Here is a 20,942-nt window from a genome sequence, read left to right as displayed (position 1 = left end):
GAAGATGAAAAGTTGGTTCTGTGGGTTTGAAGTTGGACAGTAAATGGATGTTGGCTGGTGGCGGCACGTGTTCGGACTGTTTTGAAAGAGAGAGCGGGAATTATAGAAGCCAATTCAGAAGAACAGTGCCCATGGAAGTATCTGTAAAAGAGGCAAGCAGCAGAAACAGTGCGTCTATGAGAAAGCGAGTGGAGAGACTCTGTTAGAGATGAATCATTAATTAACCTAACTGCCCTCTTCTGAATGGAATCAAGAAGCCTGAGAGAGGTTTTGGGGGCACCACCCCAGATGTGGGAACAATATTCCATGGCAGGGCGGATTTGCGATTTATACAGAGTGAGCAGCTGTTTGGAAGAAAAGTAATGCCGAGAGCGAAAGAGAAAACCAAGTTTTTTAGATGCAGAGGAAGCAATATTTGTAATGTGCTTGTGCCAAGAGAGATTAGAAGTCAGGGTAATCCCCAAAAGAGATATATCATTTTGCCTAGAAATCGGAGTGTCACTAAAGATAAGCATAGGAGCAGACGAATCCTTTTTTGCGAGATATAAGACAAGACTGAGTTTTAGAAGGGTTGAAATCAACTAAGTTGTCTTTGCCCCACTGGAGAATTACCTGAAGATCGGCATTTAAGGAATTGGCAGCAGATTTTCGAGAACTTAAAGCTGATTGAGCAGGACAAGGTTTCTCAAAATGGAAAGTTGAATGCAATGTGCTATCATCTGCAAAACTATGGATAGGATTTCCAGTCAATGGAAGAAGGTCATTGATATACAAGAGGAAAAGAGTGGGGGAAAGAACTGAACCTTGGGGGACACCGGCATTAGTGGAGAAGTTAGAAGACAGAGAGCCATCTACCATCACCCTCAGTGAGCGATCAGAGAGAAAACTGGATAACCAATTACTAAAAACAGTTGGCAAACCATAAGATGGAAGCTTGTTTAGAAGACCTTTATGCCAAACACGATCAAAAGCCTTTGAGATGTCAAGAGCAACTACTTGTGTTTCACCGAACCTTTCCATTGAATTAGTCCATAAATGGGTAACATAAGCCAGAATATCACCAGTGGATCGACACTGACGGAATCCATACTGGCGATCGTTGATCAGACGGAAGGTTTCTAGGTAGTATAAGAGTTGGCGGTTAATTGATTTCTCCATTACTTTAGAAAGAGTAGAAGTAATTGCAATGGGACGATAATTGGATGGGAGGGATTTGTCACCCTTTTTAGGAACTGGCTGGATATGAGCAAATTTCCAAGCAGAAGGAAAAACACCTTTGGAATAAGAAAGTGAAAAAAGGTGGCAAAGAATAGGAGTAAGTTCAGGAGCACAAGTTTTGAGAACAAGTGGAGAAATACCATCAGGACCTGGAGCTTTCTTAGCATCAAGATTCATCAAAATCCTTCTGATATCCTTTTGACGGAAGACCACAGGAGGCATTGAATGGAGCGTGTTAGGAATGGTGGGAGGTGTTTTACCAAGATCATTAATACATGAGCTGGAAGAAAAATGGGATGCTAGCAGGTCAGCTTTATCCTTGGCTGAAGTGACAACAGAACCATCTGGTTTGGACAGAGGTGGGAGCAGAGATGGGCAAAAGTTGCGGCCAATAGCTTTGGCAAGAGACCAGAATGCTCGGCTACCATTAGGGCAAGAAGCAAATTTTCTACTCTTAGCCTGTTCAAACTCTAGTTTGGACTGATTAATAACTGCTTTACAATTGTTGCGAGCTTTGGTGTAGGCAGAAAATGAAACTGAAGAATTAGAAACAAGGCAATTACGATATGCAACATTCTTCTCTTGAACAGCCTTAGCACATTTATTGGAAAACCAAGGTTTAGATAAAGGACGAGATTTTAAAGTGGAGTGTGGGATAAAGGATTCCATTCCTGCAAGAATAATTTCACGGACACGATCTGAGCAAACGTTGACATCAGAAGTTTTGAAACAGTAATCAGACCAAGGAAAAGAAGAAAAGAAGTCTCGCAGGTCATCCCATTTTGCATTCTTGTAATGCCAAACAATACGAGGTTGGGAATAGCCATGAGATAAAAGGTTCCATTGGAGAAGAGACAATCACCAAGTTGTGATCTGAAGTGCCTAAAGGACCTCTCACTTCGACCTTGTACTTAGAAGGGTTGTTTGTGAGAAAAAGATCAAGCGTATTGGCTGTATGATTAGGATTGTCCGGTATTCTTGTAGGTAAATGAACAATCTGTGCTAGGTTATTAGTAATTGCAAAAGCCTCAGCATCTCGACCTGCTGGGTCGGTGTGACTAGAAAATGGAAGCCAGCTGGAGTTGTGAACGTTAAAATCACCAAGGAAAATTACCTCACTGTTAGGAAAGTTAGACTGGAGAAAGTCAAGTTGCAAAGAGAGGAAGTCAAAGAGCTCCAAGTGATTAGTGGAGTTGGGAGAACGGTAGAGACAACAGATGAATTTGACACAATGAGGTAGAGAGATTTTAAGACAGAGAAGATCAAAGAGAGGAGATTCCAAATTGCCAAGTCTCTGACAGGGAATATCAGAACGGACATATGCACAAGTACCACCTTTGAGGCGAAAGGAATCATACAGCAAATAATTTGGACATCTGAGATGAGAAGTAGTTGAATCAACTGATAACCGAGATTCAGTCAGAAAAAGTACATGGGGTTTGGCCAGACTGCAAGTGGAAATGGACATCGTTGAGATTGGAATTAAGACCACGTAGGTTGATTTCTGGAACAAATTTTCATCTGTCATTGTAGAAGTTGATAGCTTAAATAGATTCAAGGCAGAACTAGACAAACATTTGGAGCGAATGGATGGGTGAAATGAGAAGGTTTTTTTTTTTTTTTTTGGCTGATGCTATATAAGCTTGCTTTTTTGCATCATGTGCCTTTACTAATGATAATTACATAAGCTGAGGAGTGGCTGTAGGCTGTACAGGGATTTCCATGAAAACAAAAAAGATTTCCTTTCAAAGATTTGAAAGCTGTTCCAAATTTCTTTAAAATTGGACCAATAGAAATAAAGAAATCATTTCTTCTTATTATTATTCCCCCCCCCCCCTTTTCTCATATAATAACTCTACTTTCAATGGATGGATTTTTGTGAAACTTTATATTTCGTCATTTAGAAATTTAGGCCTGATGTAGCAGAGTGTTCCGGAGTGAAAGTGCAGTAGTACACGCTTACTGAGTGAACGGTTGTTTAAACCTGTGACTGCTATTGTAAACTCCTCTGACCTGGAGGCACCTTCGTAGCCAGGTGGGAAGTAGCAGCAGTGCGTAGCACAGGCTTCTTGATTAGACCGGGGTTCAAGCCCATCACCACCAAATACGGAGGATGCGGAAAGGTCAGGGAATGACCACCGCATATTCTCGGAGCAATATGGCCTTAGTTGCTAATGCTCCTAAAAACCAAATAACAAACTCTGACCTGGAAGATGTGTCAATGCGAAGAAGACACAAGAATTTGTCAAGCCATCTCAAATTTCATTAAAATTTATCAAAGAAATCAGACAATTATTATTTCTTTGTCTTTCCTTTCATCCGATGTAATAGTGCTAAATTTCATATTTTGCTCTTTAGAATGATTTAGCATTATCAGTGGCAAATGATGCAAGAAAGTAAGCTTATACGGCATCAGCTAAAAATAAAAACAAAAAAAAAAATCATGACACTGTTTGTCTAGTTCTTCCTTGAATTTATTTAAATTATCAACTTCCACTACAACAGAAACAACAATTTTTCAGTTCACACGTTTTTGTTTTTTGCTCAATTTTCAGTTATAAATAATAATAATTATTATTTGCTAATGTGCCCGAAATACAACACTGCATACGTTAACTGACTTGTTTTGTATGTATTTTTTGTCTCAGTTAACCTCTTCTTGGTGCAGCCTCATTACTTGATTATGTATGTGGGGATGTTAGCCAGAGTAATAATATTCCCATGATTACATTTTAACAAAGTACAGTGTAAAATTTTGATTTAAACTGCTGAAATGAAATAATCCCCCTGCCCTGTGCTAAGCATTCTCATCACCAGCTGATAAGATGTGGGCAAGCTTTGAAACAGCTTCCTGGCAATGTCTGACATTTTTAAAATGTAATAAAAAAAAAAAAAAGGTAAACTGCAGCCATTATCAACCCACTACAGGATGGAAGCCTCCTCAACAATTCATACTGAGGAAAATGGACCATAATCTGCCATGCTGGTCCAGTGCAGGTTGGCAAATCGACCGTATTCAGCAGTCAGGGGCTTGAACCCCGGTCTACTCAAAGAGCGTGTGCTACTGCACTCCCGCTCCTGACCACTCGGTTAAAATGTATAGCAGATTAATTATTGATATATATATGTTCTGATGTATGAATTAATATATATTATTAATTATTTGCATACATATTAATAGATTAATTATTTGCATGTGAATAGATTTACTTATATATTAATATAATATGTATGCTTCAACACACCACTTTGGCCCTTGTTTTGGCAAGAAGGGAGATCCTGAGATGGCTCACCCAGTATTAGTATAGCTGTTCAGTGCAAGGAAGCCATGGGCTTTTGCTGCACTGCCAAAAAATCAAATAAGATAAGTAACTAAATAAAAAAAAACTATGTAAAAAATAAAAAGAAAATAAACAACCTGTGTTTTTCCTTCCTCACGTAGTCAACTATCCAGCTGACCTTTTGAATTTCCCAAAACTGTCAGTCTAAATTACCCTTGGAAGTAACTTGTTCCAGTAATTAACAAATTGCTGGCTAAATGAATTAGCCAGTGGGTTTGCCTGCAAGGGTCAACCATGTCTGACAGATAGTGGGCATCTCCTTGAGCTCTGTGGTGTGTGGGCAGACTGGACATCAAATAAAATGAAACCTCTCATGAATCCTGCTAATGTAAATATTTTTTCTCTCCCCAACAAGTCCTCTATCAGAAAATTTCTTCAAATTTGTTCAACCTGCCACAACACAAGATGGAAGTTTTTCCAGCAATCACTCTGGCTAAAATAAAATTTTTGCATATTTAGCCTGCAGCCATCCTTTTTCAATTTAAATTTATTTCCCCTTTTGTGTGTAGTATGAGAAAGAGTAAGGATGTCACCACCACCACCATTTAATATGCCCAATCCATTTGTAGCCTTAAACACTTGAATCAGGTGACCTCACAGGTTTATATTTTCCAACAGCTTCAAATTGCTGAACTGAAGTCTTTCCAGCAATCACTCTGGCTAAAATAAAATTTTTGCATATTTAGCCTGCACTCTTTTGTGTTCCCGACTAATCTTGTTGCTTTTCTCTGCACCTGTTTTAACAGTTCAACATTCTTTTTAAAAATGCAGCTTCCAGAACTGTATGCAGCCTAACTATTGCCTTATACAACAGGATAATCACCTTTTCCCTGCAGGAAAAATTTCTCTGTAGCATTAACCAAACCCCATGAGCTGTCCTAGCAGTGTGTCTACAATGCTCAGAAAACATTTCTTGTTGGACGGTACAGTTGCCCTTGGATTTCTATTGTTCTCCATCTTTAGTATGGTACCACCCAATTGGCATGTTATTCTTAGATTACCTGTGTGCAGCCTAACCGTTGCCTATTAGTCACCTTTTTTTCCCTGCTTGAAGAAGTCCTATCATTAACAGAACCCCATTAACAATTACTCCTGGATTTCTTTTACTCACCTTGAGTATATACCACCCAATTGGCATGTTATTCTGGGATTACTACAGAATAACAGGCCAATTATATGTAGTATTTTTCATTAATTAATGTTAAATCTCAATTGCCACTTCTTAGCCCATCTGTCCAATTTTTTCTGGATATTAGTATTAGCAATGGCCACATGGTGCAAGGAAGCCTATGGCTTCCTTGCACCATGATAGGTTGATAGGTTAAATAAATTTAAGGAGGAACTTGACAAACATTTAGAGGAAATTGTTTTGTAAATTTTTTTTTTTTTTTTGGCTGATGCTGCGTAAGCTCATACACTTGCTTTCTTGCATCACATGCCATTTATACTACTATGCATTTCCCTCCTCATGTAGGTAATTATTGAGCTGACCTTTGAATTTTCCCAAACTGTCAGCCACTGCTAGCATGTAGTTAACTCATTCCAGTAATTTATAACTAGCTGGCTAAAATAAAACTTCCTGTAATCCAGTCTAAACATCTGCCCCCATAACTTGAAATTATGGCCCCTAGTTCTAGAATCATGTATAACTGAAAATTTTGTCCTCATTCATTTTACTCATGCCTCTCAGAGCCTTAAACACCTCAATCAAGTCTCCTCTAAGGTGCCTAGTTTCCAAGCTGTGTAACCCACATATTCCAAGTCTTTCCTCATATGGACGCCCTTTTGCCAATCTCACCAGGTGAGTTACCCATCTTTTGGACCCGTTCAAGAAGCACAATGTCTTTCTTTAGATGCAGTCTCCATACTTGAACACAGTATTCCAAGTGTGGTCTAACAAAAAGCCTTATATAATGGGATTATGATGTCCTTATCTCTACTAGCAATTATTCGATAAATCATCGATAGGACACCATAGTCTGACAGCAGCAATTATTCGATAATACCCAAGGCCCAAGTGTACAAGCTATTTTGGGTTACTGTTGCCCAGGTGTAAAAGCTTACAATTTGCTGAATTAAAGCACACTTGCCATTTTTCTGACCATCCCTGATATCTAGGTCATTCTGAAGAAGCTCTGCTTGACAGTGATCATTAACTACTTCACCAATCTTTATATCATCTGCAAATTTAGACATCACGCCTTCTATCCCTTCATCGATGTCATTTATGAAAATCAAAAACAACAATGGTCCCAATACTGATCCTTGGGGAACCCCACTTCTTACATGAACCCAATCTGAGGAATAACCATTTATGACAACCCTCTACCTCCTGCCGTGAAGCCATCCAGGTGTCCATCTAAGGATTTTCCCTGTGATTCCAACCTGTTCCAGCTTATAAAGTAACCGTTCATGTGGGACTGAATCAAATGCTTTTTGAAATCCAAATAAACAATATCAAAATTATTCCCTAAGTCCAGCTCTTGAGTGACCCTGTCAAAATAGCTAACCAGATTAGTTAAACACGATTTTCCCTTTACAAAACCATGCTGCATATTCTTTAGAATTCCATTTCTATCTAAACGATCCTGAATTCCATCCTTGATCATTGTCTCCATGATTTTCCCAATTGCTGAAGTTAGACTAACTGGTCTGTAATTTCCCACTTTACTCTTATAAACGACCTTATGCATTAGAGATACGTTGGCACTTTTCCAATTCAGCGGAATCATTCCTGAGTCCAGTGTTGGTCTCATAATTAACCTCAATGGTTCAATGCACTCACTTGCTGCCTCCCTTAAAATTATAGGGTATATGTCATCAACCCCAGGAGCCTTACTGGCCTGTAGGCTCAAAGGCTTTTTCATTAAATAAACATGTGAAATTTCATCATCATTAATTACATTTTTTTAAACTTCGCTCCCATAATTTCTCATTGATGTAAAGGGTTTTTCCTCTGTAAATATCGATGCAAAATAACTGTTGAATTCATCTACAATTTCAGCTGGGGTATCTAATATTATCCCACATCCATTGCATAAGGGTCCAATCTGGTTTGTCCTCTTCTTTTCATTTATATTTGTGAAGAATTACTTATCTTCCTCTTTGCTGTCTTTGCCAACAATTTCTCATAATCTGCCTTTGCCAGCCTAACCTTTTCTGTGGCATTATTACAGATCAATTTGTAGCTGTTATAGGCTTCATTACTTTTTATTGCTCTGTAACTTTCCATGCCATCTTTTTCTGCTCAAGTAATCTGGCAATTGCATTATTCATCCAACTTGGAATGCTCCTCGTGGAGTATTTTTTAATGGTATATACACATTCAAGGCTTCTGTGATCAATGCTTTAAAGGCATACCATAATTCAATTGTATTCCCTCTGTGTGTGATGTCTACCCAGTTAATAGAGGTCATGTAGCATCTTAAGCCGACATAATTTCCTTTACTAAAATTATAACCCATTCCTTTTCCTTTAACTACAGCTACCCCTCTCTCTTCATTGTCCACTGTAGAACTCCGTGATCACTTCCTGCTACTGGTTTCTGTACTATCAGCCCTATTAAGTCATGTTTCATGGGTGATGATGAGGTCTAGAGTATTCTTTCCCCTAGTACTTTCTCTGACATGTTGATACAAATAGCAATCACCTAGTTGATTTAGAAACTTTGTCCTCCATGCGGAGTTTCCTTCCCATTTACTTCAATCAATTAGAGGCAAATTAAAATCACCCATAACAAGACATTCAAGTTTACTTTCTATTTGCATGTAGAGGCTCTCATCATAATCTTCACAGTCACCTAACTTGTAGATTACTGCCGCTCTCATTATACCTTTGCTTTTAACTATCTCACACCATACAGATTCTATAATAGCATGCGAAATGTCTGAACCCAGGAAAGCTTTTATCCCGCTCAGGCTGCTTTTGATAAGAAGCATGACCCCACCACCCCTTCTATCTGCCATTTCCTTCCTAAATATATTGGAATGTGGTGCCACCCCAAAATAGGGGATGATGAAACTCATCATCCCCTATTTCGGGGTGGCACCACATTTCCATAAGCCCTATTAATAAGTCAGTGTTACTTGTCCTAACCAGCAGTTCGAAATCACTCATTTTATTAACGACACTTCTTACATTACTGTATAAACAATTACGACTTAGTGTTCTTGTATAGTTAACTACCCTGATTCACTCCTTAAAGTTATTTAAGCTCAGTTCCCTGGCATTAGTTTTCTTAGAACTTCTTGCCAATATGTTCTGTTGCGGTAACAAACAAGAACTCTGGAGGTATGTGCAAGCTTTAATTTGACCAGTATTATCAGATAACTTGCCCCTCGCAAACTAGCAGTTTCCCTGAACCTTTAAGGTATCCTCAATAATACTGTCAAAAACGTTTGCACCATTTTTGTTTAAATATATGCCGTCTCTACAAAACAGATTCCTTCTACCTACAAGTGTGGGCCAAGCTGATAGAAATTTCCCCCAAAAGCCTTGCAAAGTTCTTCATGTCTTGAATTAATTCACAAGGCTTTCAGCATATAACCCCTCCTATCAAGCCTGGACAGAATTGCAGACTCATAGACATTATGACCTAACTCATAACATTTCTTCAGCATGGTCCTGTATTTGTTTAAAAAATCATCAGTTGTGTATGCTTAATGTCATTAGTCTCCACATAAATAATAATATTCTCTTTATCTCCCCCCCCCCTTTAAAATCTGACAGTCTGTTGGTGACATCATTAATAGTTGCTCCCGGCAGACATACCATGGTTCTATCCACCTATTCTTATTACCAAAAATATTTCCCTGACAATGGAGTCTCCTAATAAAACTAGATCCTTTTGAACTGGAGTAGTTTGCACTTGGCTATTCTGTTCTGGTGCCCAAATCTAGAGTGCATCACTTGGTAGGTTGCTAGAGCTTTGAGTCCCTGATGAGCTCCCAGTTACAGTATTCTCAAGGGCAGTGAAGATCCCACCCCAACCTGGGGTGGTATCTTCACTGCCTGCTGACCCCTACAGAGAGTGGCAACTATTGCTGCTGACCCCCACCTGGGGTTGGGATCTTTGCTGCCTGCTGATCCCATTGAGGGGATGGGATCTTTGCTACTGACCCCTACAGAGGGGTGTGATCTTCGCTGCCTGCTGACTGCCTACTGAGGGTGGGATCTTTGTTGCTGACCCCAACCTGGGGTGTAGTCTTTGCTGCCTGCTGCCCCTGCTGAGGGGAGGGATTTATGGTGCTGACCCCCACCTGGGGGTGCAGTTTGCACTGCTGACCCCTACTAAGGGGTGGGATTCCTGGACATGCTGTCTAGTGCTCTACTCTATCACTTTAACTAACAACTCCTCCCTATTTCTATGTGGATGCCTCTAACTATTATCTCCATATTTCTATCACTATATCCCCCCAATCTCTCCTTCCCCATCTTTTCCCTGCTATACATCCACTCTCCTTTCCTATATTTTCACGGGCTTCCCCAGACCATCAGTTCTGGGGATGCCCAGCAGGAGCTAAAAGATGAATCTAGCCTGCCTCTGCGCAGCTAGAGATGTGAGACAGAGGGCAATCAAACTAGTGTTTATTGTCCCCCAGTTGCTAAATCGCCTGATGCCAACCACTCAACACAAAAAAAAAAAAAAAAAAAAAAAAACACATCACACCTTCACATATTTCAACACTATGCACAAGTGGCCGGCGATGGCACTTCCTCACCACAGGACGACAAAACAGCGAATGGAGGAACCCTAGAATCTGCAAAAAAACCCACTAATAATAATAATAATTCTCCAGGGCAAGCACCCATTTTTTCAGTGACTCAAATTGTTCTAGCAATGCACCAAATTGTAAGTTAAGATTGCTGCACTCCTTACAGCGGTGACCAAGAAAAGAATTTCCAAGTGAGCTAGGATTATCGACTAGGTCGATCTTGGAATACATGCCACAGGTCTGCAAAGGATAAAATCATGACTCATTCGGAAATCATCATCGGCTATTTCTGTATGAGTCATTGTACCCTCTGACGAATTTGTTGTTATTTGATTCTTAGGAGCATTAGCAACTAAGGCCATATTGCTCCGGGAATATGCGGTGGTCATTCCTTGACCTTTCTGCATCGTCCGTATTTGGTGGTGATGGGCTTGAACCCCAGTCTAATCAAGATGCGTGTGCTATGCTGCTCCTTCCCACCTGGCTACGGAGGCGCCTTCTGACGATGCAAGAAGTGTTCAAGGCAGATCTTGTAATGACCATTTTAAAATTTACTAATCATTAATAAAAGAAACTTTCAAAATATTGTATTTATAATATTAAAAAATCAGACTATTCCAGGGGAAAAAAAAAAAACATATCAAAATAAACTTTACACTACACTAAATAATCTTTGAAATCCTGCACTAATTCACTAATCCTGTGTTAATCACCTCTTATCTGCAGTGTGCTACTGCAACAGGATCTAGATAATTTTGGCAGATGGGCTAAGAAGTGGCAACTGAAGTTTAACCTTCACAAATGCAAAGTACTGCATATGGGTAGAAGTAACCCCAGAGAAACATACCAACTGTGTGGTACTACACTTAAGGTGGTAGAAAATGAAAAAGACCTGGGAGTAATTGTGCAGTCAGATATGAAGTTTTCTGAGCAATGCAGACAGGCTGCCAGGGCAGGTCATGGGGTTTTATCAATGATATATAGGAATTTTGCTAGCAGGGAGAAGGAGGTGATTGTCGCTCTGTATAAGGCAATGGTCAGGCCACTCCTTGAGTACTGCGTACAGGTCTGGAGGCCTCATTTTAGGAAGGATGTAGATTTATTTGAGCGTGTACAGAGAGGGGCAACAAGATTGGTGAGGGGAATGAAGGGATCCTCTTACCAAGAGAGGTTTAAGTTCTGCAAATTGCAGTGGCTGGAGACTAGGCACCTGCACGGTGATCTGATTGAGGTGTATAAGGCCTTGAATGGGTTGAGCACGCTGAATTCTGATGGGATCCTTCCACTTGTTCAGATTACGAACCTAAGGGGGTATAAATTTAAATTAAGGAAAGACAGATGTAGAATAGATGTGCAGAAATTTGCCTTTAGCCAGCGGGTGGTTAATTGCTGGAACAAACTTCCATCTGTCGTTGTGGAAGTTGATAGGTTAAATAAATTTAAGGAGGAACTGGACAGGCATTTGGAGGGAATGGTGATTTTTTTTTTTTTTTTTTTTTTTGGCTGATGCTGCATAAGCTCATACACTTGCTTTCTTGCATCACATGCCACTACTGCTACTATCTATACTTATTTTTTATTATTTGTTGCAGTAGGGCCCCTTGATTCCTGTTGTTAATCCTAATGTTATTAATTACCCAGCCAACCATTTCTTCATCTGCAAACTCAGGCAATAAGCTTGATATTTCTTCATCAATATTGTTATTAAATATTGAAAGTAGTAAGCAGCCCTGAACTGAAGCATGAGGGACTCCACTAATTGCATTAGTCCAAGAAGAGCAGTGTCCAGTACCTTCCCTTTAATTCTTAATTAGTTGTGAATAGTCAGTACTTATGGTTTAGACTCATTAAATTAATTCTTGATTACAGATGTAATTTAATTATTTTAAAATTTGTATATTTATATATGTTTTTAGCCTAAAGGTGCAGATCGAAAACATAAGACTGATCGTGAAAAGATGGGAAAGAGACCACAAGCTGAACAGGTAAAATGTATATTTTTACTTGTAACTGAAAATAAATAAACAAAATAAATTAATAACATTAATATATTTTGTTTATTTGTGTTCATTTATTTTTGTTTATTTATTTATTTTGTATATTCATTTTTTAAATTTTTTTTTTTATTTCAGGAAAAGTATCAGCCATCATATGACTGCACTGTATTTAGAGAGGTAAGTAATTGTTCACAATGTTCAATGATAGTGTAGCCTAACATCTTCAATTCATTTGCATAGCACCATAATATTGTCATTTACATCCAGAAAAATTCATTAGAAACCTAATTTTATATCATATCAGAAGTTTCAAGTTTTAGTGGAGTTTACAGACTCAACTACAACTTAAAACTGAGTTGTTGCTTAGATTGTAATTCTTTCCCCTTAAGAGTGCCTCCGTAGCCGGGTGGGCAGGAGCAGCAGTGCATAGCACACGCTTCTTGATTAGACTGGGGTTCGAGCCCGTGACCACCAAATACAGAGGATGCAGAAAGGTCAGGGAATGACCGCCGCATATCCCGGAGCAATATGGCCTTAGTTGCTAATGCTCCTAAAAACCAAATAACATCTTTCCCCTTAAGAAACTCATGCTCTGACTGAAGTTTAAATACACTGATGTGTAAATTTTCCTGCATTACTTCTTTAACTAGTGACTCCATTATTTTCCCTGGAACAGAAGGTAAGCTAACATGTCTGAAATTACTCATGCCACCTTTTTATCCCTCCCCTTTATGAATTGCGATACATTTGCCTTCTCCAGTCTATGATCATCCCCTGAATCCAAAGATGTTCTCATAATTATGGCTAAGGTCTTGTTTACATTCTTTGCTTTGTTGTCTCCCTTAATATAATTGCATAGATCCTGTTTACCCCGGTAGACTTTTTTATGTTTAATTTCAACAATTGCTCTTTCACTCTCCTCTTTATCACAAACTCATTTAGCTCCCTGTTCAAGTTTGATAATTTCTGTCATCCCTCCTCTCTAAAAAATTCTCACGTGTGAATGTTGATGCAAAATACTTATTCAGCCTCTCAGCAACCTGAGCAGGATCATCAACAATTAAACTATCGACATGAAGTGGGCCAATGTGATTCATCCCATTCCTTCTACTGTTATTATAAGTAAAGTCTTTGCTGCTTTTCTTGATATTCTTTGCCAAAGACTTCTTGTTATGTGCCTTGGCTTGCCTAACCTCCTTTGTGACTCGATTGCAGAATACTTTATATCTACTGTAGGCTTTTGTATTGCCTGATAATTATTTATGCAGCCTATGCATTTTTTTTACTCTGCCACATGTCTCAGTAGTTCATCTAGGTCTAAGTCTTGTACTGTATTCTTTAGTTGGCATGAAAAACCTAGTAGCTTCTAGATTATTTTTCCGAATGCTGCTTCCCATTTTGAATTTGTTGTTGTTACCAACATTAGTTGGTTCTACTGTACAGAATTTAAAAACTGTGTGAGACCACTGTAGTCTCCTTTATGAAAGCAAAATCCCCTTCCTTTTATCCTTGATGGTAGTTACATGTTTAAGTAAATCCCACATCAATCTTCTGTGATCACTGCCACCTAATGGTTCTTTTATCTGCAGATTCTTAATGCATGAAGAATCACTACTGATAATCAGATCAAGAGTATTGCTCTCTCTTGTTGTCCTATAACCTGCTGCTGTAGAAAACAGTCATCCAATAAATCTACAAAAGCCTTGCTAGTGTGGGTGACCAATCCACAAGTTCCAGTTAATATCTAGAAAGTTAAAATCCTCCATTATAAGACATTCTTATTTACTGGCCCACTCTATTTCTCTGTATTTGTTCATTATACTCATCAGAGCTATTAGGCCTATAACACACTTCTACTCCCATTTTTTTTTTATCTGCAGATTCTTAATCCCATTTAATTTATTTGAATACATCTCCAACCTGTAACACATGGGGTAACTAGCCCAACCTAATTAATTTATTTAATTTTTAAAACTTTCCCGATTCTTTACACCAGGGGTCGCCAGCCTATACCATATACCGTAGCCCACATTCAGTCTAGGCATTTTATTTCTCCACAGCTGTGCAGATCGCTATGACCCCACTTAAGTAATCCCATTTCTTGCTTTTTATTCTTGTTATTCTTTTTATTCCTGTTATTCTTTTAATCTTTACTTCCAGCCTCTGTTGGGTCAGCCATGATATATACGTGCCACATTATCAAAATCAATATTAAATTTAAACAAATTATTTTGGCTACTTTGCCTACTTTTCACGTGTACCACGTGGTTGTATATTTCATGTCAGAAACAGAGGTTATATCCACTTATTGCTGTTTTCTCCATTGGTTTCCTCAGCTGGCCCCTGAAAAAGGCACTGAAATCACAGGATGAACAGCACTAAGTTATTCTTATGAATTCTTATTATTCCTTATTACTTCTCCTTTATCTTAGCTCCCTTCTTTGTTCACCATGATAGCGATTTCAGTTCCATTCACCCTTTATCCTCCATAACTAGCGTTACTAGTACCATAACGTTAGCACATTGCCCTTCACGACTACTAACTTATGTAGAAATTATGGTTGTTGGGTACTTTCTGCATATAGCGGTGTCCCAGGTCCATAATCCATTATTATTATTATTTTTATTATTAATAATATATTAAACTGTTGCTTCCTATAAAACATATATATATATATATATATATATAAATGAATATTAAATGTAACCTCTTAAAGGCAATGTTTAAAAAGTTACATATGATGAAGAGGTATTCTGTTGATATAAGTATGCATAAATGGATGTGGAAGTTACACAAAGTGCCAGTAACTAGAAGGGTGTGGAAAGTAGAAAAAGAAGTGTAGTTGATTTGTGAAAATTAGTGCATCATTTTGATGTACTATTTTTACTTTACAGTTCTCCCACTATTTATTGTCTGGGTAATTCAGCCCATAATTCTCTTAATTCATCATAACCTTTAGGATATTAACATTCTTTCACCTTTCACAAATCTACTATTATGCTTCTTTTTCTACTTTGCACACGCTTCTAGTTACTGGCACTTTGTGTAACTTTCACATCCATTCATGCATACTTTATTCAATAATAATACAAACTTATATATATATAATAATAATAAATGCCAATGCTAATAACATTAAAGGCCACAAGGAAAAGGAGTAGATTAACTAAAGATTAAAGCTAGCATAGGCTAAATGGCAAAACAGAGTTACAAACAAAATGATCAAAAGACTGAAAAACATAAATGGGTGTATTTTTAAGAATAGTATCGTGCAAAGCAGCAGATAACTAATTCTTAAATTGATAGTATTAGAGTAAAAACAGATAAGATGTTTGAAGGTTAAATAAACAGGATAAGATATGGCAAATGCACTGAAGCGCGCAAAGCAGCAGCAATGGATGCAAATGTAAGTATATGCACATCTATCCTACTTCTGTAGGATAGATGTTCCGAAGTTTGCCTTTAGCCAGCGGGTAGTTGATTGGTTGAACAGACTACCATCTTTTGTTGTGGAAGTTGATAGCCTAAATAAATTTAAGGAAGTTTAGCAAGATGGCTATTCTGCCTAAATGCTTTTAGACAGAATTTATGTTCAACAGAAAACTATTGATGATGTAACTACTTACATCACCAATCAGATTCTGACTGCGGCAAATGCTTTTATTCCAAAATCCAATTCATATAGCACTCACAAATCACTGGTGGAATACAGAGTGTTCTAATGCCAAACAAGAGAAAAACCATGCATGGAATAATTTCTGGAAGTGTCCTAGTATCAGTAATTTAATTGTTTATAAAAGGTTTAAAGAAAAAGCAAAGCGAATTAGAAGGAAAGCTAAACGTGATTCGTGGGTTGCTTTTGCATCAATCATCACAAAAGACACTGACACACAGATCATCTGGAGACTGTACAGGCGCTAAATGGCAAATTTTTTCAGCTGCCCTCTCCGATACTTCACTGGAAAGGGAAAGACACGTCCACTCCTGAAGAAGTTGCCAATGTGATAGCAGAATCTTTTGCCACCATCTCTGCTTCTCTCTCTCTCTCTCTCTCCTATGCTTCCTCCTTCCAGAGCATTAAAGATGGTGCAGTACAGCATAAAATCAACTTCTCAATGCACTGCTCCTTTCCGTACAACCAACCTTTTACACTAATAGAACTGAAAAAATTATTAAATAGATCTCCCCAACAGTGCTTCAGGCCCAAATGGCGTTCATTATATTATGCTGAAGCATTTACACGAAGAGGACTTGTGTACCCAGTTGATTTTCTACAATTGGATCTTTAGCATTAGCATTAGTAGAGGCATTTGATGCAAGAAAGCAAGCTTATGCAGCATCAGCCAAAAAAAAAAAAAAAAAACCCACTTCCACTTCACCCCCTCTGTTCGTTCAAAATACCTGTCCAGCTGAGCCTTAAACTTATTTAGGCTATCAACCTCCACCACAAGGGATGGAAGTCTGTTCCACCTACCAACCACCCGCTGGCTAAAGGCAAATTTCCGCACATCTATCCTACATCTGTCTTTCCTCAATTTGAATTTATGCCCTCTCAGGTGATTTTTTATAAATTTATTTTTTTTCCGAGGCTCGAACCCATGTTGTTGTTACTGGAGGTCCGGTGCTTATCCCCACGGCTACCCTTTCAGTTAAATCTTCTCTGAAAATGCCTATCCTTCTTCCTGACACCATTCATTCATTATTACAATACCAAAACTAGGCAAAGATAGTACTCTGATTCAAAATTATAGACTAATATCTCTCACGAGCTGCGTAGGAAAAATTTTCAAAAGGATGGTTCATACAAGACTCATTATAAAAGCTCAATCTCATATTCACAATGCCTTTGTCATGAAACAGCATCTAGTCATGGTAAACTTATATCTTGAAAAGGCATTCAACGCTACTTGGTGTCATAGTATTATAATGGATCTTTACTATCTAGGTCTATGGGGACAGTTGCCTGATGTAATTCAAAATTTCTTGCGGCTTTGATATTTTCAGGTCCAATATAAAAACATACTTTCTACATCTCACATTCAAGAGGAAGGCGTGCCTCAGGGTTTGATACTTAGTCCAACACTATTTGCAATTAGAGTTAGCAATATGATGTGGGACACCCCAAAAACAGTTGAAACGTACATGTATGCAGATGACCTTACCTGTCAGTCTAAAAGTATGAACGCCGTCGAACAGCAGCTCCAACTAGCCATAAACAAAATAGAATCCTGGACTTCACGGAACGATTATTGACTGTCAGAAAATAAATGCACTGCCACTCACTTCTGCAAGCTACATGCGCTACATCCTGATCCTGAACTAGAAATAAACAAAACTCCAATCCCACTTCTTAATACTGTTAGATTTCTTGGACTGATATTGGATAGTAAGCTAAACTTCCAAGCTCACATCACTCATTTAAGAACTACTTGTCTAAAGCATTTGAATATACTTCGATCAGTCTCGTCCATGTCATGGGCCGACCGGACTAGCTGGGTGGGTAAAGTGCCTGCCTGGCAACCCAAAGGTCGTGAGTTCGAATCCCGCCTCGGGATTGGATCAGAGTACTGCAAAAACCTTGGGAGGTGCATTATGGCCACAGAAGCCGATGCGCCAACAACTAACTAAAACAAACAAACAAACATCCATGTCATGGGGAGCTGATCGGTATACCTTACTACTCTTGTACAAGTCCCTAATCCATTCACACCTGTATTATGGTTCTTCAGTATATGACTCTGCTAGAGTAAGCACATTAGAACGGCTGAACATCATACAGCACTGTGCCCTGAGGACAGCTCTAGGAGCTTTCAGGACTTCTCCCCTCCAAAGTCTTTATATTGAAGAACATGATCCTCCATTACATCTTCATAGGAAACATTACTGCTCCAATATGCTGCTAAACTAACAGATCTATAATTTGTGTCACCCTTTTATCCTCCTTTGTGAATTGGGGTCACATTTGCACATCTCCAGTCCATGGGTACCTTCCCTGAGTCCAAGGAAGCTCTCATAATTATGTCTAAGGGTTTGCTTACTTCCTTTGCTGCCTCCTTTAATATAACTGGATAGATTCCATCCACCCTAGGTGCCTTTCTTATGTTTATCTTTAACAATTTCTTCTGCACAACACTCTCAGTTATTACAAGATTATCTAGCTTACTGCCAGAGTTGAATACACTTATGACATTCCCCTCCCTGAATAACTCCTCACGTGTGAATGTAGATGCAAAATACTCATTCAGTTTGTCAGCTATCTGAGCAGGATCATCAACAGTTCAACCTTCGATATCAAGTGGACCATTCTGATTCATCCCGTTCCTTCTAGAGTTTACATAAGTAAAGAACTCTTTGCTGTTTTTCTTTGCATCCTTTGCCAAAGATTTCTCGTAAGCTGCCTTTGCCTGACTAGCCTGCTTTGTGACTTGTTTACAGACCAACTTGTATCTATCTTAGGCTTCTGTGTCACTTGTTAATTTATATGTATCCCATGCATTTTCTTCTTTGCCACATGTCTAATTAGTTCATCTGACATCCATTTAGGACTAAATCTTGAACAGTATTTCTTAGTTGGTATGAAAAGCCTAGTAGCTTCCAAGACTAATTCTTTGAATGCTTCCCATTTTGAATTTGCTGTTGGTAACATCATCTGAGCAGGATCATCAACAGTTCAACCTTCGATATCAAGTGGACCATTCTGATTCATCCCCTTCCATCTAGAGTTTACATAAGTAAAGAACTCTTTGCTGTTTTTCTTTGCATCCTTTGCCAAAGATTTCTCGTAAGCTGCCTTTGCCTGACTAGCCTGCTTTGTGACTTGTTTACAGACAAACTTGTATCTATCTTAGGCTTCTGTGTCACTTGTTAATTTATATGTATCCCATGCATTTTCTTCTTTGCCACATGTCTAATTAGTTCATTTGACATCCATTTAGGACTAAATCTTGAACAGTATTTCTTAGTTGGTATGAAAAGCCTAGTAGCTTCCAAGACTAATTCTTTGAATGCTTCCCATTTTGAATTTGCTGTTGGTAACATCATCAGTTGGTCACACTGTATAGAATTTAAATACTGTCTCAGACTAGTGTAGTCACCTTTACGAAAGCACAAACCTTCCCTTTACTCCTGATGGTAGTTGCCTCATTAAGTAAATCCCAAATCAGCACACTGTGATCACTGCCACCTAGTGGTTCCTTTATCTGCAGAGTTGTTGTTGTTGTTGTTTTGGTTTTTAGGAGCATTAGCAACTAAGGCCATATTGCTCCGGGATAATCTGCAGAGTCTTAATGCATGATGAATCATTACTGATAATCAGATCAGCAGTATTACTCCATCTAGTTGCCTCCCGAACATGTTGCTGTAGAAAACAATCATCCAATAAATCCACAAAAGCCTTGCTAATGTGTGAGTGAACAACCCACAAATTCCAGTCAATATCTGGGAAATTAAAATCCCCCATTACTGATTCTCTGATTTACTGACCCACTCAAATTCCCTGTACTCATCAGAGTCATTAGGCCTATAACATACTCCTACTCTCAATTTTCCTTTCCCAGTGCTTATGTTACACCAAACTGACTTGGCACTGCACTGTTCAGTCATGTTAACTGGCTGTACTTTCTTGGATTTTGTGTTTCTTCACCAGTGGCATAACCCATTCTCCCTTCCTATCCTGTCTTTCCATCCTGTACACATTGTACTCCCGAAATTCCAGTTCTGCATTCCTTATATCTGTGCAACACCACATTTTTGCTATCCCAACAATATCTGCCTTTAAAGTTTTTACCAACACCTCAAATTCATCAAATTTATTTATGAAACTCCTAGCATTGGTGTACACACGCACCTGTTTCTATTCTTAGCTACCCTAACACAGCCCATGTATTTACTTGTTCTGCAATGACTCCCAGCACCTTGTTTTCCACTCTGCTGCTCATTTCAATAGAAGCAGTGGAAGAATCACGTTCACCTCTGCCAGCGGCTGCTGTTAATCTATTAGTCCGTGTATTCCCCCCCCACAAGCTAGTAGTTTTCCGACCCACCTAACTCTGCCTCGATAGCATCAGCAAATATTCTTGCACCCTTTCTATTTAAGTGTATCCCATCCCTGTAGAAGCAGTCTCTCCTGTTAACAAGCAGAGACAGGCTGAGAAAGATTCTAAAACACTCAAGAGAGCCTTTTACAATCTCTCTAAGGCCAAATTGATCGACAAGGCTATCGTCATATACTCCCTCCTATTGTGTCTGGGCAGAATTGCAGACACTTTCAAATTCAACCTAAACTCAAGGCTTTTTTTCAACATTGACCTGTACTTGTTAAGTAATTCTGCTGGTCTCCTTCTCTTAATATCATTAGATGCCCTTGAAGAAATTAATATGAGGGCCTATCAAGCTCTGAGCTGCCCAACTCAATGCCAGAGCTAACTCCTGTGCATCAGGCATCATGACTCTGTTGTCAGTGAGACTGGGAATATATATTATGGATAGGTGGAACAGGACCAGAGTCCTGTTCCACCTATCCCTTTTGCATAAGTAGATGACATTGACCTATCCCTTTTGCAAAAGTTGATGACGTAGAGGATATTACCATTAGTAGAGGCATACGATGCAAGAAAGCATGCTTATGCAGCATCAGCCAAAAAAAAAAAAAAAAAAACCACTCCCATTTCAC

General features: G+C 38.8%; 1 protein-coding gene across 1 annotated transcript in view; it reads left to right on the top strand.

Moving 5' to 3' along the window:
- Nucleotides 1-20,942, top strand: part of LOC150080467 (transcription factor CP2-like protein 1) — a 442,462-nt gene that overhangs the window by 230,945 nt on the left and 190,575 nt on the right. The window contains exons 10-11 of the mRNA XM_090380701.1: nt 12,190-12,258; nt 12,406-12,447. Of these exons, the coding sequence (XP_090236827.1) occupies nt 12,190-12,258; nt 12,406-12,447 (111 nt within the window). The remainder of the gene's footprint in view (nt 1-12,189; nt 12,259-12,405; nt 12,448-20,942) is intronic.

This window comes from Mastigoproctus giganteus, chromosome 9 (genome assembly GCF_048544385.1).
Source record: "Mastigoproctus giganteus isolate SK-2022 chromosome 9, ASM4854438v1, whole genome shotgun sequence".
Classification (NCBI taxonomy): domain Eukaryota; kingdom Metazoa; phylum Arthropoda; class Arachnida; order Uropygi; family Thelyphonidae; genus Mastigoproctus; species Mastigoproctus giganteus.
This window is presented reverse-complemented; position numbering and strand designations above follow the sequence as displayed.